The 17,915-nt window shown below is 42.9% G+C and overlaps 1 protein-coding gene across 2 annotated transcripts in view; it reads left to right on the plus strand.

The window, feature by feature from the left end:
* Positions 1–16,546, plus strand: part of Otulin (OTU deubiquitinase with linear linkage specificity) — a 28,892-nt gene extending 12,346 nt beyond the window's left edge. Inside the window, exons 4-8 of one of the 2 annotated variants that reach the window (XR_007214147.1) lie at positions 4,840–4,983; positions 9,173–9,298; positions 11,879–12,145; positions 13,263–13,793; positions 16,044–16,546. Coding sequence is in view for 1 of the 2 variants with exons in the window: in XM_048368463.1 (XP_048224420.1) it covers positions 4,840–4,983; positions 9,173–9,298; positions 11,879–12,145; positions 13,263–13,457 (732 nt within the window). In the remaining variant the exon portion in view is untranslated. Of the gene's footprint in view, positions 1–4,839; positions 4,984–9,172; positions 9,299–11,878; positions 12,146–13,262; positions 15,034–16,043 lie in introns of those variants that run through there. The other variant, XM_048368463.1, reaches the window with a different exon arrangement.
* The last annotated feature ends 1,369 nt before the right edge of the window (positions 16,547–17,915 follow it).

Consider the following 17,915-nt stretch of genomic DNA (forward strand, 5'->3'; position numbering starts at 1 on the left):
GGTATTGAAAACAAAAAGTGAAAAAAGAGAAAGGAAAACAAAATAAAAATCCTCTTGATTCCATTTCTTAGAATTTGTTTCAACAAATACCATTTTTGTTTTGTTTTGGTTTTTTTGGCCAGGCGTGGAGCTTGAACTCAGGTCTTGAGCACTGTCCCTGTCTTCTTTTTGCTCAAGGCTAACACTCTACCACTTGAGCCACAGTGCCACCTCTGGCTTTTTCCATATATGTGGTGCTGAGGAATCGAACAGGGCTCATGGATACGAGGCAAGCACTCTTGCCACTAGGCCATATTCCCAGCCCCAATAAATAGCATTTTATATGGTCATATACATAGTTCTTGAGCTTTTGTGATCCTCTCCTAAGAATATCTTCCTTTGGTCATTGTGTCCAAGTGTATTTTTTTGTCTTTTACCATCCAGTGTGTTTACTTGAAGATTTATAGGCACTTACTTTCTAGTTACAACAAATCAGGCAAACCAAGTACTCTGTGTATCTTTGGGTCTGGCTTACTTTGTTAATATAATTTTTTCCAAGTCGTTCCATTTCCTTATGAATGGTACAGTATCATTCTGATGGAAGTATAGAATTCCATTTTTCCTTGATCCATTTGTCCATTTAGGGGCATCTGGGTTGATTCCATATCTTAGCTATGGTAAGCAAGCTGTAATGAACATAGTTGTGCTGGTAGCTTTAGTGTGGCCTTATATGTGGTTAATGGGATAAATTCCCAGGAGTGCGATTGCTGGGTCATAGGGAAGCAATATGTTTATTCTTTTGAAGAACCTCCTTACTGCTTTCCAGAGTGGTTGAACAGGTTTACATCCTCACCAACAATAGAGAAGTCTTCCCTTTTGGCCACATCCCCACCAGCATTTGTTATTGAGTGAGGTGGAATCTCAGTGTTGTTTTGATTTGCATTTCTGTTATTGCCAGAGATGTTGACTATCTTTTTGTGTGTCTGCTGGCCATTCTTATTTCTTCTTCAGAGAAGGTTATCTTTCAGTTTTTAGCTCATCTATGAATTGGGTTGTTGTTTCTTTGAGGGTTTATTTTTTTGGAGGGGGTCAAATGTTTTGACCTCTAAGTATATTTTAGATATGGGGCCTTGTCTGATACATAGCCAATATAACTCTTCTCCCATTCTGTGGGCTTTCTATTTATCTTGCTAGCTATGCCCTTTTCCATGCAGAAACTCTTCAATTTGATACAGTCCCATTTATCCAGTCTTTCTTTGATTTGTTGTGATTCTGGATCTTTATTTAGGAAGTTTCAACCCATGCCTAGGAGCCCTAGTGTTTCCCCTACCCCTTCCTGTAATATTTTCATGGTATCTGGCCTTACTTTTAGGTCTTTGATCCATTTAGAATTGACTCGGGTGCCATGTGATATATGAGGATCTAGCTTCAGTTTTCTGCATGTGAATAGCCAATTCTGCCAGCACCATTTGTTGAAGAGACTTTGTTCCAACTTGTGTTTTTGGCTCCCTTATCAAGTATTAGGTGGGTATAGGTCTGTGGGTTCATTTCTGGGCTTTGTGTTCTGTTCCATTGGTCCTCAGGCCCATTGTTATTTGAAGTTTGGTATTGATATTCCTCCAACACTGTTCTTCCTGCTAAGGATTGTTTTTTGTTATTTGGGTTCTTTTGTTATGCATGCTCTTCTTAATTTGGTATTGTGACAGCCTCTGAGTTTAGTCCCATGCTCTCTAGTCTTAGAGGCCTAAGAACCCTGTTGTAAAGGGGCCTGGCACAACTTCCTTTATTTTGAGTGGTCTCATAGGTAAGCCCTGAATATATTAGTAACCCTAACGTTGTCTCCAGGACTGTGAGACAGTATCAGGGACTCGTTATGTGGTGTTGTTTTGGCTCTGACACATTGGCCTACTTACACTACCTAGCTGGCTGAAGAACAGACCTCATGGGCTCTACCTTCACTATGTATGCTTAATCCAGCATTCCTTATTAGTGAGTTAAAGCAGGTCCAATTGCTACTACTTGGCCATCCTTGACTAAAAAAGGTAAGTGCCAAACAATTATCTTTCACAGCCTCTGGATTGTATCTTCTGTTTATCTTTTTCTTAGGATTATTTATAAATTGAATTTGAATATGCTTCTTATGTTTTAGAAAAACTGACCTATCATATTTGATAGACATATCTTCTAATTCTGTTTAGAACTTTGTTTAGGAATTTTACTTTTTAAATATTTGAATGCACTTAGGCTTTTCCTCAAAGTTTGTTTTGTAGAAAATGTTACTCATCTTTCAGTATGCACTTTAGTTGCCTGTGAGCTTTTAGGTAAATGCAACTGCCATTTGGAAAACTGAGAAAAAATGCTATTGGCATGTCTGTTGCAGACTCTACCTTGTAAACATATGTTAATGAACTCAGTCATGAAATTCCTGAGACTTGGTGTCTGCCAAAGATGAAAAACATTGGAAGCCATCTGCTGACTGTATTTTCTGCCACTCATATTCCAACTTTCAGTCCTGTGTCAAACTCGATAATCAGAAAGCCAGGTGTCCACATTTTCACTTTCCCAGAGATGCTTTCTCTGACCTATAATTCTATTTTATGGCTCAGTTCTCTTCAGAGAACCGGTTTTAACTATTGTCCTCTTGAAATCCTTTTCTGAAGGTGTCTGAGTTGCCTAAACATTCTATAATTTGAAAGTCTGTATGGGATTAGTTGGGGGGGCGGGAATTGACCTATCAGTTGACCTCTTTTCAATGATCAAATCAAAGTACCTCATTTTAGAGGCATATTTTGTTAAGGTCTATGCATAATCAGAGTATCTTGGATGTCTACTAATAGTTTAGATCTTGACTGTGCCTCATTGTCTTTTTGTTTGGGAAAATGAGTGGATTCAACTATAATCTTAGAAAGCGTGGCTCATCTCTGAAATCGCGTGAGTAATCGCTGCAGTAGAAGGGCGTCGTTGGATAGTTAGTGGTAGCTAGGAATACCTGAGGGAGCAGGTACACATTAGTAGGTGTGAATCTGCGTGATGGTCCTTTATATTTACAGTGAAGACCCCTTATATGTTAGTGTGGTTGGATAATTAAGTGCAAATGTAATTTTAAAGCTTTTATCATTGGAAAGAACTTTCATATTCATATAAAACATCATTGTGTGACACAGACTTTGAAAGTGACTAGTAATGAGATTCCCATATGCAGATACCCAGGATGAGATGTGCATTGTGCTTGCTTCTTTCTTTGTATGTAAGTTCAGGGTTGGGGGTGGGTTTTTGAGTGATGGTCAAGGGAGAGTAAGACAAAGGAAAGGATTGACTGATGGGCAGAGGGGAAACACAATCAGTACTAACGAGGAAGTGTCCCGACCCTGGAGAAATCAGAGTAGCACTCATGACTGTGAACCAGAGACACTAGAATCTGAGGGACCAAACATGTCACTGATCATTTGTATCCCAACTTTACTTTAAAAAAAAGTCTAACAGAATTATCTAGACATTTCCCAGCAGTAGACTGTGATGCCACACATACACAGGTATGTGTCCCATAAGTGTTTTGATCAACAGTAGACCACATATACAGTTATGGTCCTCTGAGATTGTGAAGGGGCTGGAAAATTCCCAACCTCTAGCAATACAGCTATTGTACGTTGTAATGCAACACATTGCTTAGGTATTTGTAGTGATGCTACTGTAAACAAACATATAAAAATGTAGTACATGCAGTTAGATATAGTCTGTAATACTAGGTAGCAAAAGCTACATTAGTAACATATTGGTGTCTACTCTAAGACAGTTTTCCACATTATTCTAGCGGCAGCCTCCTGCATCTCAGCCGTGGGGCGCTGGCTGTCCCTGAGCTTGATTCACTCAAGGCTCGTGCTCTTCCACTGTGAGTCTCATGGACATTTCTGCTCTGGCTGGCTTTCAACTCAGATCTTACGCTCCGGAGTAGCTAGGGCTATATAGAGAAGAGCAGCTGGCAGCCGGCTTTCACTGCCTATTTTGAGTGGATAATTTACTCTTGTGTTAATGTAATACCATCCTTTTTTTCATGATGGCTCTTGAACATGCAAAGTCTACTGCTGAGCTTTATTAAGAGGTCATAGAGCATGTTGCAGCATTTAGGTTTGTGTAGGTTCACTCTGATGCTTGCACAATATTGACTTTGCCTAGTGACACGTTTATCAGGAATCGATGACCATTGTTAAATGATAGGTGATTGCACATAATACACACATACCTTGGAAACTTGGGACTTTGTGTTTTGTTTTTTTTTTTAATGTAGCGATATTAACTTAGTACATCTGTCTCTTTTCCTGTTCTCTTAGTTGAAAGAATTTGGGGTCATTTTAAACACAGGTTTATTTTACAAAAATTTTTTTATTTTAATTTTGTTAGCATAATTGTAGATTCACAGCAAAATTATGCATGAAGGACAGAGTTACCATAAGCCCATCCAAAATACATATAATCTCTCCTACTATCTGTGTTAGTACAATACTACTGTGATGCTTCTTAAGCAGTAAACCTTCCAAAATGGCACTAGTGAGTGTCTGCACAGTTGCTTACAAGTAACATGACTCTTAACTTTGAGGATGGCTAGTGGCTTGAATATTTGGTTGTTATTTTGTATATTAGGCTTATTGCATCTGTTGCGTATGCAGATACCTTATACAATACTAACATTTTAAGAAGAGTGGAGTAATAAAACATTGTTTGACTAATTTATGTGGAAGACTCAGCTAACTCTTGTGTTCCATTTTTCCAGTGGTCTGAGGGAAGTTTCTCCCCAGGAGCAGAACTCTCCTTGCTATTGCAAGCCAGTAACAGCACTGTTGCATTCTTTGATCCTTCTTGCAGGGCTACGAGGAAGTTTCTCAGAAGTTCACGTCCATCAGGAGAGTCCGTGGTGATAACTACTGTGCACTGCGGGCCACGCTCTTCCAGGCGATGAGCCAGCTGGCAGAGCTGCCCCCGTGGCTGCAGGACCCAGAGCTCATGCTGGTATGATGTTGCTTCAGGCTTGGCTCTTCCGTGTTCTACAAAGTTCTTGTGAGAAGATTTGCATTTTCTGCTCCTGCTGGCTGACGGTATCCTCTGCAGTGTGGTGTCAGCTCATAGGTTTTGTGTACCTAGGCTGATTTCACGTAGTGAACTGATCGGAAGTCGTTGCTGTTTTCCCAGAAGAGATGAGTCATAAAACTGATGTTTAGCATTCACTAATGAGCTTATTAACAGTTTGAGTTCAGTTTTTCTGTAAGGAGCTATATAATTTACTCTTTGAGGAGCTGCTAGGGCTCTAGGGTACACTTTTCTTTGGTCTTAGCTATGGTCCAAAAGTTAGGACTCTGTCTTTGGTGTGATGGTGTAATATGAAGCCCTCCTGAAAGAATTACTTCTAAAAATCAAGACGTGGAACTGGGCTGGTTAGAAGGCCAAGTTGAGCACTGCCTTTTTCCTCAGAAGCAGATGATTGTGTGACCAAGATGACTCATTTCATTTTTGGAGCAGTTAAAGGGGACGAGGTATTCACCAAGGTGAAGATAACTGTCCAAGGACACTCATTGCTGACTAAGCCACACCGGCCCAGGGCTCACCCAAGACTAGTGGGGTAGAGAATGCTGCCTACTTCAGGAAGTTTTTAATGCCAGCCCTGCCGCTTGAATTCAGGGCCTGGGCACTGTCCCTGAGTTTTAAAACATTTTAATCTATGCCTTATTGAATGACAAGAGGCCTGTGTCAAAGAGAAGAAAAGTACTGTGCATATTTATGAGTTCCATATTTATGTTTATCAAACTTTAGTCTACTGAATGTCTTCAAAGAAATGTTCCTTTGTATGTGTTCTAATCTACTTAGAGGACTTGCCCTTGTGGTGTTGTTCCAGTCTCCAACAATTAACTTGCATTGAACACTTTCTTGACACATTTTGCCCTTTTTTTTTTTTCTTTGCAGTATAGGGGTTTGAACTCAGGGTTTTGCGCTTGCAAAGTAGACATTCTGCTGCTTGACCTCTGCCTCCAGCCCTTTTTACTTGGGTTATCTTGAGATAGGTTCTCCCTTTTTGCCTGGGCATCCTGAGCTGCATTCTTCCTGTCTGTGCTTCCCATCACAGCTAAGAGGACAGGTATGTACCACTGTGCTTGGTTAGCGATTGAGATGGGGGTTGGGTGAGCTTTGTTCCTGGCCTGACCTCGAACTGCAACTCTCCCAATCTCTGTCTCCCAAGCAACTAGTATCGTAGACATGAGTTACTATTGACACACTCTGTTTTGTTGGTTCATTCCTACCCAGGAATTCACCACAGCTTCACATTGGAGGCAACAGTGAAGGAAAGGATAAGCAAAAGTAGTCTCTTGCGCATGACCAAGCTACTTGTAACCTCTTCTGGTCATCCATCCCCTCAGACACTGGTGGCACCTCGCCATTTCTGTTCTCTTCTCCACCAGCTCTTCTGTTGGGCAGTTCACTCTGACATGAACTTTATCAAGTGAGAAAGTGCATGGCAGTGTGACTGCAAGAAGTCAAGGATGGAATCTGTAGCTTGCAGTATCTGCTTTCATATGAAGATTGAATGATGTTCTCTTGGAACTGGATGTGTAGCTCAGGTGGTAGGGTGCCAGTCCTCAGCCAGAAGGTCAAGCAAGAATGAAAGTCCCCGAGTTCAAGTCCCAGTACTGATGCACATATGTGTGTGCTCTCTCTCTCTCTCTCTCTCTCTCTCTCTCTCTCTCTCTCTCTCTCTCTCTCTCATACACACACAAAATGTTCTCTGTCGTGTTTTGCCCTCTCCTTATCTCTTAGAACAAACTTGGGTTTCGGGATATCAAAGAGACAGAGCTAGATAGAGCTACACTCTTCTGAATGTGAGCTCAGTGGGAGTCGACTTCATTTCTGCTGGCACTCAGCTTCTCTAGCCTTACTCTGTTCTCTGCCTGTGAGTTGAATTTTATCCTCCTGTCCCTGCTGCCTGTATTTCCGTTCATATTCAGCTTTGCCTCATCTCCTGTCCTTTTCTGAGCTTCTGTTTTTCTTATTTCTGTTCATATCCCAACCTGTGTTTGACTGCAGTCAGATCATCTGAACTGGACCCTAGCCTGAGTAGTGGTCTAGCTATCCTCACCCTAGGAAAGCACCTTGCTCTCTGAGAAGGGGTGCCTTTCATAGTAAGGGCGCTTTGCCTTCCACATCCACTACAATTTAGAAGGTCTCTGAGCAGGTAGGACCTGTGGCAACATTTCTTAGAGTAAGATACCATAGCTCATTTGTGAGTTCATTTTGGGTAAATGACACATTTTAGCCATTGGGTATCTGTCATGCTGTCAAGAATTATAGGCATTTACTAGAGTAGAAAGCAATTTGTTCTATAGTTTAGTCACAAATGAAATGATACTTAGGCTGTATTCTTAAATATTTACAGTCTTTGTTCCCTATTTATATCTTTCTCTTATTCTAACAGAAGTCCCATTTCTGCTTAGTAGAAAAGAATGACTATGTATGCTCTGTTATGACTCCTGTGAGCACTTAAAGTTATATTTACTCTTTTCTTTGGAACAAATAATTCCAATTTCATTTTTGTTTGCTAATGATTTCTTTTTCATGTCTCATTTTTTGGATTTTTCTCTAGGATTTTAACATCTGGGGTTTTCACAATCCTGAACTGGCTAATCTAGTACAATTGACCAGTGAGTGAAAGAAATAGGAAACTGGTTTTGTTTCCACACATATGGTTAAGTCTTTGGGTGCTCCTAAATAATTCAGTTGACTTTTGTACCTGTCAAAGGTACCTGTAACCTGGGCTCCCCTTTACCTCATTTCTCAGCTCACACTTTCCAGGCCAATGTTTTCCACCTGATTGTATTTCTGGGAGCCCAGTTGTAATTTTACTTGGTGGCCACTTGAGGGCACCCTAGGATCTGGTGAGAAATCAGAGGGTTTGGCAGAGGCGTGATCTGCTAGTTTCTGGAGGGCAGGGTACTGTGACTACTGAGCTGAACTGAGGCAGCGTAGGTGAGTGGTCCTTCCTCCGTGAAGTTAAATGACGAGGACTGGACCCTCTGAAGTTAGTGAGTGAGGTCTTTGGCGATCACCGTGGTCACAAGGCGCGTACTTTACATTGCTAGTGGGTTCTGTGTTTGGCAGAGTAGATATCGCCTTGTTTCACATGCCGGCTGTAGATTGAGAAGGGACAACCAGTATTCCCACTCCTGTCAGTGTCTTTGAGTCTTAGATTCCGGTAGAAGAGAACACTCGGTCACTTTGCTGAACAAGTTTGACTTAGGAAGTTGGAGGATTTAATGATGCTTTGACTCAGAGGTGAACTTTTTTTCCTTTCTAAATTTTGTAGCAGTAAAGTGACATTCTCATGACTTTTCTCTTGTCACACTCAGGTTTGTGGAGGACGTCTTGATTTTTCAAGTTGTCATTGACAAAGTTATGCCTCAATCAAACTCCAGATTCTGTTGTTCTCTAGGTTGAAGTGAAATATTCCAGGAACTTAAAAAGAGGAAGGAAGAAAGGCAGTGAGTTTTGTAGTTTGGTAGTTGTCCATGTCTCCGGAGCAAGGGGGAAATAGGCTCCATATATCTCTGTTGCTGATTCTCACTTGATCTTTTCGGACTGTGCTGATTCCATGGTTGAACTACAGTAATGTTGTTTCTTGGAGTATATGTGTAAATATTATTTAAAGATTGTTTTCTCTGTCTTTGAGTGGATTTTTTTTTCGGGGGGGAACCCCTCTCAGTATTACTGAGCTGACAGGAAAGTCTCAGGTGTTGGTTTTATGCTGGCTGTCCCCAGGTGTCCAGAAGCGTCTTCCTAAGTCGAGCTTTAGGGAACGAGGGAGGCTGCCGGTGCGTGTTGAAGTGGGAGGTGTGTGGACACTGCCTTAGCTTGTCCTTAGGATTGCTGTGGCACGTTCCTGGCTGTGGCTGGCATTCGTACAGCCTGTATTTCTTAGCCCAAAGCTCCACTGATTATAGCTGCCCTCTGTGTGGTAGAGCTTCTTCAGTTCCTGACTTCTAGATTTAGGTCCTCCATCCTACTCATGTGACAGACTTGGCAGGAATTAATTCTGGCAGTCAGGGTAAAGTTTTATAGACTTCATGGTTGGTTTTTGTTTTTTTTCCAGCTTGGATCATGTGATGGACTTCTTGGAATGTCGACACCTCTTTAATTCTCTTTCTTGGTATTCTAGTTGCCAGAAAAACTGATAAGAAAATACAGCTGGATCAAGCAATGGAAATTTGGACTGCAATTTGATGGGAAGAGTGAAGACCTGGTTGAAAAAATTAAGGAGTCCCTTATCCTGCTAAGGACAAAGGTTTGGAATATGTCATTCCCCGTCTGTTGTTAGTGCAAAGTTGTTTCTTTTTTTGCCAATCCTGGGGCTTGGACTCAGGGCCTGCGAACTGTCCCTGGCTTCTTTTTGCTCAAGGCTAGCACTCTGCCACTTGAGCCACAGTGCCACTTCTGGCTGTTTTCTGTCCATGTGGTGCTGGGGAATTGAACCCAGGGCTTCATGTATACGAGGCAAGCACTCTTGCCACTAGGCCACATCCCCAGCCCCAAAGTTCTGTCTTGATTGCCCCAGCAGATCAGTTTGTAGCCTTTACTAGTGGATAGTTGGGTACTCTTTGTTAATTTATTTAAATCTCTAAGGAAAATAAGTTTATTTATTTTAGCTCACCATTCTGGAAGCAGATTTGTGAGCCAAAATTTTAGTTTTTAAAATTGCTTTTTTTGTTTTTTTGGCCAGTCCTGGCACTTGGGCTCAGAGTCTGAGCACTGTCCCTGGCTTCTTTTTGCTCAAGGCTAGCACTCTGCCACTTGAGCCACAGCACCTCTTCTGGCCTTTTCTATATATGTGGTGCTGAGGAATCGAACCCAGGGCTTCATGTATACAAGGCAAGAGCTCTTGCCATTAGGCCATATCCCCAGCCCCTAAAATTGCTTTTGAGTAGTTGTACCAAGGGGTTTCAATTCAACGTGTCAGTTTTTGAGTATAATTCATACTGATAAATGTTATCCCTTCCATCATTCTTCCCCGTCTCTCCCCACTCCAACCATTCCCTCAAGTTACCTGGTTAGACCATGGGCTTTTGAAGTCCTTCCTAGCATGTATCCCAGATGGTGACTTACCTGCCCCGGGTAGACTTGCAGCTTCCTGAGAGACATTTTGTTCCTTCTCTTGCAGCCAGTGCCTCCCACCACACCTGGCACATAATAGGCATTCAGTAAACGTTTTGTTGAGCTGAGCAGCCTGAGGTCCATGTCTTCCTTGAACTTAGTTCTTACTTACTAAGAAACACACTGTTGAAGGAAGTGCAGTGATATTATTTTCCACTAGAAAGGAAAGAGCTCTAGAGAGAAGGGAACAGGGATTCTGTCTTGCTTACCCATCGTGCGCAGCATAGGCTGTTGAGGGGCTCGGGGCCTGCGCTGCTCCGTCCCTGGGCCAGTAAGGCATTAGTGAAGGATTCTAAGCCTGTGTAGCTTTAGCTCTTGAGCTGAGCCACACTGTGTGCATGTGCGTGTGCCTGTGTGTGTGTGTAAGAGAGAGAGAGAGAGGGGGGGGTGTGTGAGAATGCGTGTGGGGGGGAGGGATGTACCAGCTTTCAGTCCACGTATTGGAGAATGTTCTGTGTAGTCATTATTTATATTGATGCTTGTTTTTAAAACCCAAATAGGTTTTGAAAGGGACATTAAATTGTGATAATAAGGTCTGGTTTATGTGATTTCTCTTTTCTCCTTCCTGTAACTTAAAAGCACATATAATAAAGGGCTTTTGTGTTGATATAAAGGGTTGGTTTATGTAGCTGAAAGCTGGACTCTCTTACTTGGAATTAGTAGTTAGTAAGAATTTCTGCATGGTTTTATTCATTTGAATCTCATGTTTTGTTTTGTTGTGTTTTTGGTGGGACCAAGGTTTGAACTCAGGGTCTCATGCTTGCTAGGCAGGTTACCTACTGCTTGAACCATGCCTCCACCCCTTTTTGCTTTCAGTAAGGTCTCACATGCTTGCCTGGGCTGAATTGGACTGTGAGTCTCCTATTTACACAGATGTGCACCACTACACTTAGGTGGAGTCTTGTTAATTTTTTGCCTAGGCAGCCTTAAACCATGATCCTCTCAATCTCCATCTTTGAAATAGTTGGGATTATGAGCCACCACTGCCCAGCCTCGTGTATATTTTTAAGAGCTTGGTGGGAGAGTTTAGTCATCGTAAACTATAATATTCAGGAATCCCCTCCATCTTGTCTGCCTGTCTGTCATTTTGGAGGGTTGGCTGTATGTTTCTAGGGTAACTAGAAACATACCCCTCAGATGGTGGAGTGGATAGCTTCCCTCACGGCTCCACACACAATCTTTTTTTCCCCAAGTTTATCCAGTTGTCTGGTTCATTCTCATTGTCTGGGAGATTGGAGGAGTTGAGATTTCTATTCTACCGTCTTAGTGCTGCTCCTTATTGTATTGTATTTCTGTTTCACATTAACAAGGGGACAGTTGAATAAGGAGTTAGTGTGGTCTAAAGAGTATCATTGTACCATTCAGAAACTTGAAGTTGGGGCTGGGAATATGGCCTAGCGGCTAGAGCGCCTGCCGTATATACATGAAGCCCTGGGTTCGATTCCCCAGCACCACATATATAGAAAATGGCCAGAAGTGGCGCTGTGGCTCAAGTGGCAGAGTACTAGCCTTGAGCAAAAAGCAAACCAGGGACAGTGCTCAGGCCCTGAGTCCAAGGCCCAGGACTGGCGAAAAAAAAAAAAAAAAAAGAAAAAGAAACTTGAAGTTGTGAGCACTGGGATGTGATCTATGGTCCTCTACTTTGAAGAATAATTTTGTGTACCAGTGGTTTTGAGAAAGCGAATTCTAATTACTTACATCTTTCTTATTGTAGTGGGCAGGCCTGGCTGAAATGAGAACTGCTGAAGCAAGGCAGATAGCTTGTGATGAACTGTTCACAAATGAAGAAGAATATAGCCTCTATGAAGCTGTGAAATTTCTAATGCTGAATAGAGCCATTGAACTCTATGATGATAAAGAGAAAGGAAAGGAAGTACCATTTTTCTCTGTGCTTCTCTTTGCTCGGGATACATCGAATGACCCCGGACAGCTGCTGAGGAACCATCTGAACCAGGTGGGCCACACAGGTGGCCTCGAGCAGGTGCGTGGTGCTTTGGAGAGGGTATGTATGTACGTAGTACCTTAGATCATGGCAGCTTTTGCTATCAGATGTGGCCTCAGAGCGTCTGTAGGTTTGGGAATCAGTTGGGTGGTTCTGGCCCAGCATCTTGTGGAGCTAGTATTGTGTTGTTTAGGATGGTAGTCTTAACAGTCTGGGAAATTTACTTCATGGCTTTCTCCCATGGTTGTGGGCAGGAAGCCTACTTCCTCACTGATTGCCAGGAGGGTTCAGTTCCTTGCCTCATGGCTTCTCCATAGGCCTGCTTAGGTTTCCTTGTTTGCGTGACAGCTGGCTTTTCTCAGAGTGATCCACACAGAATATAAAGAGGAAGCCACAATGAACTAATCTTACTCATCACATACTAGCATTTATTCCTTGTTCTCTTTGCTAAAACACAGTCTAAATCCACTGCACTCTCAACGGCAGGGAGATTGAGCATCTTTTCAAGAGAGGAGATGCCTTTGCAGTGTTTTTTTTGTCTTGTCAGTTCCAGCCATAGAGCTTGGCCCTTCTCCTGTCTTTTATAGATGTGCTCTGTAGAGTAGTGCACAGATACCTAGTATAGTACTGGTCCCTATCCACTGTACTGTTCATTTCCATAAGGGATCTGTGTTGTTATTATTACTTTGTTTTAATTTTTATTTTGATGTACCAACCACAAAAGTAACATTAAGGCTACCTTCCTGCTTCCATGACAGACTCTTGTGAATATCTTTTCCTGGAATGACCCAAGTGCCAGGAAGAGAGAGCTGGCCTGCGGGATGGAAATCTATAGTAGTTTTTCAGAGGAAAGAACTGTAGGAAAAGAACTGTACTCATTATGGTGGAGCAAACAGGATTGTTGATGATTACTTAAGATAATTACCTGTATTCAGAATGTGGGTTGTGTCTTTTGACATAGCCATCCATTCTTCACTGCTTTTTTTGCCCATATGTATATGAGAAAAGATTAGGGCTGGGCTCAAAAGGGAGCAGCAAAGTTACAGCGTAACCATTGCCATGTCTTGTCTGGGAAGATGAATGAATGGATGAAAGGCAGTGTTGAACCATCTCTGTTTCGCTTTCCTCACAATCCTTACTTGCTTTTTCTTCCTAGGTTGAAATGTTCCTTCTTGCCTATGCAGTTCGCCACACTATCCAGGTGTATCGACTGTCCAAGTACAGCACTGAAGAGTTCATCACAGTCTACCCCACTGACCCCCCCAGGGACTGGCCAGTGGTGACCCTCATTGCTGAGGATGACCGGCACTATAACGTCCCTGTTCGAGTGTGTGAGGAGACGAGTCTGTGAGAGGGACCCCACCTGAAGAGCCTCGTGACCTGCAGGGCACACCGGCAGCTCCTTGCTATGGGCCTTAGACCTGCCCGTTCTCAAAGAACAACTTGTGAGGGCTCCTGAGCTCCCGGGTGCCAGGTTAGATTAGGGGGTTCAAGACTTCCTTTTGATAGTAAGAACTAACGGAGTCTGTCCCCTAGTCTGTCCCGTGGTGTGTCTCACTGGGGGCCATCACAGCGTATCTTTTAGAAGGTACAAGCTACAGTTCTACAAGACAAAGATTTTTGTATCAGAGGAAACCACTTTTGGAGAGGAATATGTTCATGTCTGGAATCAAAATTCTCTCTAATGGTAAACTGGCTTTTAATTTGTTTTGTAAAGGCAGTAATCTTTTGGTGGTGGTGACAGGTGTCTTTAGTAGTCTTCCTATATGATCTGTTTGAATGGTAGAGTTCTGAGATGGATGTGTTGATAGCGTAGTCAGGGCATCCTCTGATAATCTCATCAGAGCAATAATTTGAAGCAGAATGTGTCCTGGAAGACTAAGAATTTAGGTCCCTGGGTCCTTGGAAGGCGGGAGACACTGCTCGAGGGAACAGCAGAGGGCTCTGGACCTTCCTGCGCTGTGTGACTGTGACATGGGTTGGGTTGGTCAGTGCTGCTCTGTCACATTTGTGTCCGAGTTGATACTTACTCAGAATCTCCAAAGAGTCACGGGCTTAGTCGGCAAAGAACGTATATCCACCTGTGATTTTAGAGCTGGAGTCCAAGGCCAGAAGATCTTAGTAATCTCATCTTAGTGGTGGAGCTGAGCCGCCCCAGTCTTCCTGTGCCCTTTTCACACTGCTGCACATGCGTGTGACCTACCTGGTGATGGGATGAGTAATAGCAGTCTCTCTAGACTGTTCCTGAGTCAGTTGAAGTGGAGGCATGTAGTCAACACAAGTGTAGAAGCTGCTGTGCTCCTGATTGGGCTTGAGCAGCCTCAAAAGGACAGCTTATGTGGCCGTAAGCACTTGCCTGTGTAGCACAGGGCAGCCAGGTGACGGGTTGGGGGTGGGCAGCTGCGCTGAGCCTGGTCGACCTGCGGGCTGATGTTGCCCTTCAGGGACATGGACTTGGTCATTGTTCATGAGAAACAGGCACGTCACTCTTTAAAGATTCTGTCCGCAGAACTGGCAGCTCAGCTCTGAAGAGCTGATGTTTCCTTGAAGTACTGAGTCTATTTTATATAATTAAAATATTTGATCCAATTTAAAATTTACAGACTTATAGTTTATAAGCTATGTAACCTGTTTGGGGGAAGAGACAAACCTTTGAAAACTTACGTTTGGCTTTTAATTAAACTCATGCCTTAGTTAAGAAGACACAGGATGTGGAACTATTCAGACAGCTACATTAGTATTTCTCGCATTACTTCATCAGTAATGTCTGACACGTTCTGCTAGATGTTTATTGGCCTCTGTTAGAATCCAATCCTGCTCTAAATGTGTATGCATACATTACAGAGGCTTTCTGTTTTTCACTGAGAAATGCCACGGTGCCTGGAATAAGTAGATACCCAGAAGCCACATTAAAGTACTACTAGAGACTTCTTGTTGGCTTTGACACCTCATTTCAGTATTTGTAACGATTCAGCCAGAAATGCCCACCCTTAATTTTGAACACTTCTGAAAGCACAACTTGAATGTTTTAGGTAACCTGTCAGGATGGATCTACTCCCTTGGGGTACATTGAATCTGACCGTTAGTTCATATCCACAGTGAATTTTTTTTTTATTGTTGTTGGTCATGGGGCTTGAACTCAGGGCTTAGGTGTGGTCTTTGAGCTTTTTTGCTCAGGGCTAGTGTTCTACCACTTTGAGCCACAGTGCCACTTCCAATTTTCTGGTGGTTAATTGGAGACAAGCGTCTCATGGACTTTCCTGCCCGGGCTGGCTTTGGACCATGATCTCAGATCTTAGATCTGAGATCTCAGACCTCAGATCTGAGCCTCCTGAGTAGCTAGGATTACAGGTGTGAGCCACGGATGTCTGGCTTCCCACTGTGAGTTTTAGTAGTACTCATGACTACATGCATTTTAAAACTATTCTAGCCTTACTGCACTTGAACTGGATTTTGGGGCAACTTCATACATTTTTCTTGTTCCTGTGTGTAATATTGTTCCTTTCATGACATATGATACTGCCTCATGCTCCCTGGAATTAATAGGCCTTTCCAGAATGATTTCAGGGTTGGCTCTTCCCCTGAGCCACTGGCTGCGCAGTATGGGTTGGATTCGCTCATGGGCTCGGGTCGTGATGGTACAGTAGAGAACGGGAAGCCCACAGGTAGCCTTTGGCTTAGAGTTGGGGCATGTGTGGGTTTGACTTGAAATGTTTTCAGTTTTCTTCCTCCTTAGAATGCAGCATACAAAAATGTTTTCAGTGCATAGGTCAGGGTTAATCCTGTTTTAATATACACACTGTATATATGTTTATGTACGTCTACATATATATGTATATATATGCACACAGAGCATATTCATTCTCACACACAGATTTGTCTTTGATTGAGGAAAACAGACTTTACCTTTGTATATTGTTACTTTTTCCCTTTCCAGTTTGCTGCTTATTGAGAAACCTAGGCCATGAATTGATTACGCCTCAGAAGAACCCTCCTCCATGGTGCTGCTTTGCCGGAGAGTCAGTCACTAGTTTACCTTTGGAGATAAGGACTGAAGTGCTGCGCCACAGCTAATGACACGCACCCTGACCCGCCACAGGCGTGCGCAGGACTCACACGCTTCCTGCTTGTGACTTCTTTTACTGTTGAACCGTGGTCCAGCCACCTTCTTGTCTCCTTGTCATATGGAATACTTTCCAGAAGCATAAACCATTGAGGAATCCTGCTTTTAGATATGCACAAAAATAAATGTTTTTACTTAATACCTGTGACTACCAAAAAAAGAAAAAAAAAGCCTTCGGAGTGTGTGAAGTGAGTCTGAAATGTGTATGAAACACACAGGGTCCCAAGTCGTGTAGTAAAGAGGAGGCACAATGTCAGCTACTTATCTAGAGAACTGAGTGAACTCAGGATGACTTTAGAATAAACTTTAAAACATAAGAACAGTGGAAGCCCAACAGACTTTCTATGCTTGAGCTATGAAGCATACGAATCTGAATGGGAAGAATTGTGGGCACAGATTCTGCAAATTCCTGTTGCTGAAATTTAAGTTGTCTATTAGAGAGCAGTGTTTCATGTGTAACTACGTTTTGGGTAACTGATCTGTTGAGGAAGGAGACAAGGGAGCCAGTACTAAAGTCATGGAGTGGGCAGAGAACATGTGAGCAAAGACATAGGCAGTGATTGTTAACATTCTCGTGACTCAGCTTATAACTTGGAGCTGTGGAAAGCACCAAACTGAAATGATTGCGCTGCTTACCACCCCCTGGCCTTGGGAGCCAGGTGTGTTCTGGGAGGATGAAGACAATTGTTGCATGTATTTGAATTTTCTTCATGGTAAATTGACCTTTATTACTGGGGATGATGGAATGTGCTAGTATATATAATTAAAATAGGATAACCATTCTATCTGGAAACATTAACTATATTGAAATGGCATATCAGTAGATCATTTATTATGTATGTCTCTATTCTCAGGCTTTCTAGTCATCTGTATATTTAAGCATTTTGAAGCTTATAAGTGCATTCAGTAGCAATAATGGAGGAGGATACTGAGTTTTATCTCAGTTAATCTCATTGATTTCTTGGGTACAAGTTTGGGTCAGCAATGAAACTGCCAAAACACGACTCAATAACAGGAAAGACATTGATCTTGAAATATCCAATCTCGGTAATCATATTCCAAATAGCTGTGTGAGTCTGAGCTTCCTTCTGAACTTGAAACTCATGTTTTTGCGCTTAATTTTAGGTGCTTTGGCTTATGTATTGAAATTGCCTTGATCTGTAACTGTCTCACGTACCTGGTGCTAACTGTACAGTCATCTGTGTGAGAACCCACAGCAATCCAGTGCAATGGTGATGACTTCTGAGTGATTTCGGTGTGGGAACAATGCCAGAATGAATGTTTAGTGAGCTGCTTCTCGTCTCCATTGTGTTTATAGAACTGCTTTGGAACTAGCACCTGCATTTTAGCAGCTTCTCCCTTCTGTCTTACTATTTGGGCAGGACTGCAGCCCTGTTTTAGCACTTCAGCCCGTGACGATGGTGTTTTCTTCCCGGGGACCTCTCCGGGACGGGAGCACCGGCGAGCTAGCTGCTCTGCCCTTGGCTTGTGTCCTGGCTCTTTGCAGTCAGCGTAAGGTGGCAGTCTGTGCCGAGAAGCTTGCCCGCCCAGCAGCGGTGCCGTGCGGGCCCCGGGCTTGGGCCGGTGGAGGCCTGGTTCCCACTGGAGCCTGGCTCACGGCGCCGGGGTGTTCTCAGCACTCGTCTCTTGTCTTCGCTGGCAGAGGCTAGGCCTGCTTGGGTTTTG

The sequence above is a fragment of the Perognathus longimembris genome, chromosome 19 (assembly GCF_023159225.1).
Source record: "Perognathus longimembris pacificus isolate PPM17 chromosome 19, ASM2315922v1, whole genome shotgun sequence".
NCBI lineage: Eukaryota > Metazoa > Chordata > Mammalia > Rodentia > Heteromyidae > Perognathus > Perognathus longimembris.